Below are 8,668 nucleotides of genomic sequence, written 5' to 3' on the forward strand. Positions count from 1 at the left end.
TCAGACAGATTTATTTATTAACTGCCTTTACAAGCCTTAAAGGTTTCCCGACGAAACTCATTTAATTTTTTAGTTTTCTGCGATTTCTGTTTAATTGTTCACACTACTTCTACCTTTACTTTTTCTTTCTCATTTTATTTCATTTCTCATAATCTTTTCTATCTTTTCAGTGTCTTTCACAAAATTTTATGACCCTCCTACTTCGTCTTACGGCACTTTCCTCCGTCAACCGGAGCCGTTATTTCTTTTATATTCAACTACTACTTACACTTCTTTTCTTCCTTTTATCGTAAACCAGGTTTAGTGTGTTAGGTAAGGTGGTCTGTGGGTGAAGAGACATAGGCAGAGTAACGTCCATGACTTTCCTGGGAGAGGAGCTGAGACCTAAGCAGAAGGAGGGGGTAGGGTTGGAGGGGCCGCATGTTGGGACCGTTAGGGCCGACCTGGGTGTGAGGTTGTCTCCTCAAGGTGACAGCTCCGTGCGGTCGGTACTCCGTCAGTCAGGCTTGAGGGTCAGTTGAGGTTCTAGATGTGCTGGGTAGTCTGCGTGTCGACGTCGGGCTCGTGGATTTCATAAGGCGTGTTTGTCGCTCCATTTGTTGGCTACAGGATTGCCCTGGTTCCGTCCGCAAACCCTCTGTGTGGGAGTCATTACGAAGGAGTTGCCTGAGTGTCCCCGTGTCCGTTCGGCGTGTCTTACGACCGGCGAGTGTTATTTGCTCTCCCTCTCCGTTTCCTCCAAAAGGGCTCCGCGTCTCCTGCTCTTCGTTCTGGAAGTTTGTGCTTTTCTACAAAGATCACACCGTTCACAACTTGAACCTAGGCCCTGACGGGTGTCTTGGTGACCGTCGCCTCCGTCTCCCCCTGTTCGTTCCTGCCTCCGGTAGTGTTAGTCTGACTGGATGTGGTCTACCCCCTCCTTCCACCGGTTAGCTCGCTCTGCCTTTAAGTCGGACGTCGTAGGCTTTGTCCCTTCACTAGTGTGTGTGTAGGTACGGTTCGATAACTCTATCTATCTCACCACGTGGATGTGGTGACATCGTGTATACATTTAATACTTGCTCGGAGTAAATTTCTTTAAAGGTTGTGAGTGTGAGGCTGTTAATACCCGTGAGCTAAATGAAAAGACCAAGACTGAGTCCCCGGTATGTGGAGCACTATTTTTACCGTCTAAACGGTTTAAAATTTAATCATTCATAAATAGGTGGAGTTATCCTTCGTTTCCACATTCACCGATCCACAATTGATATTTCCTCTTTCAAAAGTCATGGTCAGGTCACTTCTATTGCCACTACTGTCGGTGGTAAAAGGGTGTAGTCAGGTTTTGTGTCAAAAGGAAGACAGTAGACAGACGGGATATTTGTAAATGCCCGTCTCTAGACTAGGAGGCCGAGAACCGGAAACTGGAATAAAGATGTTTAATCCAGATTTTTCCAGTCTGCTTGGTAGAGGGGGTGCAACCAAGTTTTTGAGAGTAAACTGCTTCTTAACAACACACACCATAGTTACCGAACGGTGTAAAGGACTAAGAGTCTTTGACAACGCAACCGCGGAAGGTCGCACACAGAGGTGATGCCGACATAAGTACCTCCGAAGAGTAAATGTAACGTGCGCTCGCAAAGACTACTATGTACGTTTATGATACTACTTGTCAAAAGACAACCTTACACATTTACTATTTGTATACGAACTTTTGTTACATAACCTCGAGGGACGCGTCGCGATAGACAGTGTGAGTGTTGGGTGTGTTGTGTTTCGACATAGTTTAGGGTTCCCCGCCAGGGCGTGTAAAGTGATTCGTTCCCCGGGGGTGACTACTACCTCCCTAAACCCAGGTGAGCAATTTTGCAAACCCTCAGTCGGTGATTAACCCTGGATGTGTGTGTCTTATACAGTACATGAGATACAGTGTACTGCATAATTTTACTTTTAAACGTGCTTGCCATCGGCAAGACGCGTGTAACCATTACGGTTGAAAAGGGGCGGAAATGCACATTAAGAGTATAAAGGACTCGAAGGCGGCGTGAAAGTCTACACGGAGGGGTGTGAGGACCCGTCGAGTATTTATACTTTCATCCAAATTTAGGCGAGACGGCTTGGGACAAACATCCTAGTGAGGTTTAGATTGCATGGGCAGGTTGGTTGGGTCATGGGTAATTTTTGCACCCTTCCGGGGTAACTACCGTAAGAGAGAACGAATCTTGTTCCCAGTAACGACGTACATTACTAAGAGGGTCAGGGGGCGTGAGCCGACAAAAGGCCAATTTTTCTAGGCACTGTTTTGGGGGACTGCTTACCTACTAAACACGTCCTAAATCCTCGACATTTACTTTCAAACACTCGTACGTTGCGCGTGGCGAAGCAAAGGTTTTTAGGAATAGACTAAGAAAGGGTTGCAAGGTCGGCACCGTCGTAAAAAGTTGATAACATCTGGAGGGAGGTGTTAGTAAAAAGTCACAGGGACATGTGTTCTCTCAGTTTAAAACCAAACGTAAACTCAACTCCCATTCGGTAGTGTAAGTGTTGCAAACCACAGTTCCGATGACGCTTAAGAGGGTGACACATGTTGGTTCGGTAACACCATGTTCAAATCCGGAGGAGATGTTCAAAGGTTTCCCGTGGCCGAGAGGTATGTACTACGAATTCTGGAGTACTGAAACGCGTGGGTGTCGTCTTGTCACACCTTCGACTATGGTAGGAGGGAACAATGTTGTGGAGCGTCACTCCCGGTGTTCCGTCAAACAGATTTGAAGTATACACCGTTTTGCTGTCAATGTAAGGACCAGGTGTAGTAAAGTCCTCTCCTTTTTGCGAAAGTCTATTGCATAACGGTAGTACACGCGACGAGGACGGTTTTGGACAGGTGATTCGCTGTCTACTACAGTAAAAACCCATATGCACAAGTAGTGACGTCCAGTACGAGTAGGATTGATAAGAGGCGAGTCTTGCGGTGAGGCATGGTGAGTGCGTACAGTGGCCAAAGTTTTTGGACGTCCTAGCGGGGAATGTACCTACGACCTTCGCGCTGCTTCGAAAGTAATTGTACTTCGACCGAGAGGTAGTCGGTCTGCGATCCAGATGGACTAGGGATCGGTTCGGAAAATGTGTCCGGTCCACCTACTTGCCGCTACCCACATACTGGAGTCAAGGAGGAAGTCTAGTACCCCCTTTTGTCTCCGGGACAATGGCGGATAAAGAGGAGGTTCGTCTGGGACATCGACGACCGGGACGGTTTTACAGAGACACGTCAACGACCGTCGACTTTTTCGAGAGTTGAGGAGTGACACTGGTAATATCAATACGTGGAAACTGTGACAACCAAGGTGTTCGACAAAGAGAGTAAGGAGACACTTGTCTCTTGTAGTGTGGAGAGACGACGTGCAGTAGAATCCATAGTGTGTACCGGACAATCTGTACGGATTACGAACTTCCAGTTTGCGACATGGTGGAGACTTGGGTCGTAGAGAATACGCGAGGAGGGTCTTCTGCCACTGCTTGTGCTAACACAACGGCTGAAGAATAACAATACATGAGGGTCTGGACTAATTTTATACGATGGGACTGTTTGGGACTGGAGTAAGAACACACCAACTACCCAGGCGGAGAGTGTTGGGACACCCGTGATTAGCCCACCAAAGAGACAAAGAAAGTCTAAGACGACAGGAGACAAGCCTGGCGAGGGTACGGTGGAGAAGGGGGGTCCGGTGTTCGTCGGTCTCGGAGCATCGTGAGGACTCCGGACGTGAAAACGTTTTCCGTTTAGACATTTATAGATGTGACTGGAGTGCAATACGGGAGCCCCATCATGTACTTTACTAAACCCGGATAGTACCTTCACATCTGTTAAGTACCCAGACCTTTAACTGCCATTCGGGTCACGAATTGGGTACACAGGATCAAACATCCGAATAACTGCGGTAGAGACGCAGTGACAGATCCCAAAGATATTTTGCTCGCATGACATCTACAATCGGGCCCTCAGGAGGTTGGCCTGCCCCCCTACTCTGCTTTGTCCCCATGGAGAAAGTCTTTAAGTGTTACCAAAACACCCCGTGTTACCAAAACACTATTTTTCACCCGTCGGTGATGTGATATTTGTTCCTCAGTACAAATCACACAAAAACTGATCGTAAAACCTTTTACGACGGATATACCAAATATCCTACTTTTGAGCAGCCCGCCTAATAAATGTCATGGAGGTTAATTACGTTTTACTTTTAAACAATTAGAAATTGTACATCTCACCGAGCATTGAAGGCCTTTTGAGTTCGTTTGATCTCATGAAGTCAATCGGTTTTGTGTAGCACGGCGGAACGCCTCAGAAATCTGCTTTCACACGGATGTCTCATATTGTTATTAGACACCTGTGTCCTTGAGCTGTATAAAGTATAATGGTTATCAGAATATGGAAGTTCAAACTTTGTGTGAAGAGGAGTAGTTTCAACATAGTCTGCCAAATCAGCTCTGTGGCCTTGAAGCACTTGAGAATAATAACCCTCAGTAAACAGATGAAACAGCAAATATGAAGAAATGGTACAGTAGTGTTAGACAATGCTTTCGGAAGCATTTGGTTTTACCATATAAGGTAACATAAGAAATTGCCACTACACTCCAATACAGACAGCACATCAACAGGTAGGCTACTTTTGGGCCAGCAACCGCTCAAAGACCAACAGCCCCAGGTGATCTTGGGGTTAATAAACCCAACCAGGTGAAACTGGATCGTTTTCCAGGGAGATTACGCATTAAAGACTGATAAAGGACTGCTAAGGTATGCCGCATCAAAAAACACATTTCATGTGAGAGTTTGTGGAGAGAGACAGATACGCGAGGAAACAAATAAGGAAATGAGTACTTTGGTGGACACAGATGAGCTGGCACGGAACCGTTATTACGTGTCAGCTGTCGTTGATATTATAGCTTTTTTAGCTGTCAACCAACTCCCTCTCAGAGGTGACCACGATTCACTCCACAGCATGTCCGAGTCAGGCAGTGGGCTCTTCCTATCGCTGTTTGAGTATACGCTGCACAAAGATGCAGAGTTGGACAAAATAATGTTCTAAGTTAGCTCGGCTCATACTTGCCAACCTTGAGACCTCAGAAATAGGGAGCATTTCAAAATGCAAAATGGGGGGGGCGGGGTGCTAGTTTATCGCCGGAGATGTTAGATTAACATTAACATGCTTATTGTAGTTCTAAGTGCAGCCTGTAGCACCATCCTTGATGGAGCATATGTGTGGGCAGGAAAGGAGTGAGCAGAGAGTAGAGTAGTTGTCGATTCTTGTTCTGTTTTCTGTGACTATCTGCCTCACCCTGTCAGACTTTCAGTTGCGCGCGCTACTAAGGAGACGTGTTACCATGGAAACCAAACAATGGTGTAGCTGTATTAAAGTCCGAGTGGAAACAGTCGTGAGCTTTCTGATTTTGTCAGAAATCGGGAGAAATATGACCCCGGGAGGAAACCGGGAGAGGGCAATGAAATCGGGAGTCTCCCGCGAAAATCGGGAGGGTTGACAAGTATAGGCTCGGCTGAGCGAAAGGATGCGCCTGCAGTGCATAGAAATAAACCATGCCCAAGGAGGGCTAAACAGTTCATCGTCTCCGTCTCTACTATTTCTCTCCGAGAGCAACGATGAGGAAGCTGCCATCCTTACCCAGTGTGTGCCTTGCTCGTGATTTACCAGTGTTTGTGTTGCCACGCAAACTATGTTTCAAAAGTGGTTTCTATGTTGCCCTTTATTTGTGTATGTATTTGCGATAAGTGTGTGTCTTTACGCAATGCTGTTGGCCTAGCTGTTTGATATATATTGTGCCGCAGGCCCGCAGCACGTGACGGTTTTGTGTGTCCTCCCATGAAAATCATATGCCCTCCCTTTAGATTCGTTCTGGCGCCGGGTCTGGTCTAATATAGGCTCCACTACAAGCCAACCCTCTGATGAAACTGAGATTTGAAAATATTTCAATTGGTGATCTTCATTTTCTGGCACCACTATGTTTTTTGGAAAACTTTTGCACACTCAACCATAAGTGATCTATATAGACAAAAAGCAAGATTGGATAACAAAAAGATTTAGATAAAAACTAGGGAAAAGCCTGGCATTCCAAAAAAAAAAAGAAGAAGGATCACATGTCAGCATCTAGTGGTCATTTGTGGAACTGCGGATTGACACACCTACACTTTGACTGTGGTATTTCAATTGTTTAAATACATTTCTTAGCTTGAGAATTAGAGGTTAAATCAAGTAGATATTCTTGTGTATTGTAGGGAAGTCAGCATCAGCCAAAAAAGCATTGGAAATAACTAATACTGTGCAGTCCTATTTATAAGTCAGATTTTCTTCCTCCTTGTCTGGCATTAGTCAGCAGTATATATTACCCAATGGACAATGCAGTGGTAGGTGTTTATATGTTATTGTATTCAACTGTTGCTCTATGTAGGTGCAGCAAAACTATACATTAGTTCCTCAGTGTGGATGTGTTTGAATGCAACTATGAACTATGCTGATTCAAAAGGATTGACCAAGTGTTTTTGAATCAATATTGTTAAATGTTGCCTCTTAAATTTCCATCTGAATCCCACGTCATTTTGTAAAGACTTATACCGAGATATGTGCATTTTAATCTTTAAAGACATTTAAATTACTTTAACTACACTGACATAACTTCATTTGGTTTGCTCCAACTTTATTTTAAGGAAGCTGGGAATCATGTGACGTATAAAATGTGACTTGTCCCTCAAACAACAGCTGGGTAAAAAAGCTTTTTTTAATCCTTAACTTGAAACTCACCGTTCCTCCAACAGCTTTTCAAATTTCTGCTTGGCCAGCACCATGAGCTCATCCACCTCGTTTTGACTGCGCTTGAAGTTCTCAATGCTGAAGGCGTACACTGTAACCTCTTGGATGTTCAGATTCTTACACCAACGTAATGTCTGTGGTTTAGGGGACACATAGATGAGCATCTTATTTAATGCCCAGGTAACATGTGGTTGAAAAGGCAAGCTTTAATCACAAAGAAATCTCACCTCTGCCAGCTTGTTGAAGCCCTGCATGTGTCCTTCTTGGCGCTCCATTTGTTTCTTACGTGCAAAGCGGCGGTTACCATCCATGATGAAGGCAACATGTTTAGGCATGGGTCCAGCCTGGGAGTCAACAGAGATTTGTGTTATACTGACACAGTTGTACAGAGATTAAATAAACAGACAAATATTTAGCAACAACTGTGATAACATGTCGAATATAGTTTGGTTTCAGCTTCTTAATGAGGAACATTTCTCTGACAACTGATTCATCATTAACATTTAATTCGAGTCACAGAGCTAAACCTCCATATTATTGAAAAGGGCATAACTTGAGATTGACTTGGGAAGAAACTGAACTGAACTAACACTGCTATAGATGCTTTTCCAGAATCCTGAAATACTTTTGTAAGGATCTTATTTCAAAAAGAAGATCATGTCTGCAGAATGATAACAATTCAGAAAACACTATACTATAGATAATCTCCTTGTTTGTTTTAATTTAAGAAGATCTTTTTTTAAAAGGAGCACAACTACCACTAAGAAGAACGTTATTGTTTTTAAATCGTACATATTGAAGACGGAGATGAGATTTGTACCTAATACGTAATTCAGGCACTACTAAAATGATAGTTTCGATAAGATTGACAACAAAGATTATAAATATCTAGGCTTACCTTCAGGATGTTGGCAGATATCTTTTCAATCAGGTTTAATTCACCTTCCCTTATCCACGACATTTTCGGGCTTTAAACGGTCTAAAAAAACAGTCGATTCAATTTTTAGAGAGGTTTTTGAATGTCAACCATAAAACCCAAGCTAAAATAAACAGACAAATGTGTACAATTACTGTTCATACGGAATGTCGGAATCTGAATGTCTTATTATGTGTCATTTTAAAGAAATATGTATTTGTTTCATGCAGTCAGTGATTGATTTGTCCGTTAACTGCCAGCCCCACACACGAGACGTGCACTGAACTTAACGGTTGTGAGACTAAAACCAAATACTGAGTTACACGTCGTGCCGAAAAAAACATACTTTTAACAGAAACGGCTTCGGTCATTGAAACTATTGAACCATACTCTGTGTTATTTGCAAAATCACAATCATTTCATCACATCTCACAGACCTTCCAACTCACTGCTTTAGCGATGACGACCACTTCCGCATTGGAGTAAAGTGACGTAGGCGCGTGCTTACGACTTCCGGCCAGACGTTGGTAGATTTTCAAATTATGTGGATAAAGTCAACGTCCGTTCTGTGCACTGATATTTCGATATAAACTGATATCATTATAAAAGCTAAAATAACGCACTATAAAAAAATAAAGTAGAAGTATCTTTATACACATTACAAGAAATGTAAATTTGTAATACAGTAAGTATCAAAAGTACTCACAATAAATATAAATGGTCCTGTGAGTCTTCTATAATTATGTATTATATCATTGCATTATGCATACAGTTTTTTTATGGATGCTTCTTGGTTTGATAATGTATTTTTAGACACAAGGACATTTTGTTTTAACACTGACTCTAAACAAATTAATTAATGTTAAGAAAAAACATATTATTAGTTTTAATTGGCTTCTCATTCTTATGGTTTCTTACTGTGGTGCCACGTTGATGCAGTTATTGATATTTTGCC

At 43.0% G+C, this 8,668-nt stretch overlaps 1 protein-coding gene across 1 annotated transcript; it reads right to left on the bottom strand.

The window, feature by feature from the left end:
* Positions 1–6,784: 6,784 nt before the first annotated feature.
* On the bottom strand, positions 6,785–8,217 carry dhdds (dehydrodolichyl diphosphate synthase). The gene is made up of 4 exons (XM_010787376.1): positions 8,151–8,217; positions 7,696–7,776; positions 7,025–7,141; positions 6,785–6,931 (listed from the first exon to the last, which is right to left on the bottom strand). Exons 2-4 carry the CDS (start codon positions 7,756–7,758, stop codon positions 6,785–6,787), a joined length of 327 nt encoding a protein of 108 aa, XP_010785678.1. The 5' UTR covers positions 7,759–7,776; positions 8,151–8,217.
* Positions 8,218–8,668: the final 451 nt, after the last annotated feature.

This window comes from Notothenia coriiceps, unplaced genomic scaffold (assembly GCF_000735185.1).
Source record: "Notothenia coriiceps isolate Sejong01 unplaced genomic scaffold, NC01 NC01_scaffold00030283, whole genome shotgun sequence".
NCBI lineage: Eukaryota > Metazoa > Chordata > Actinopteri > Perciformes > Nototheniidae > Notothenia > Notothenia coriiceps.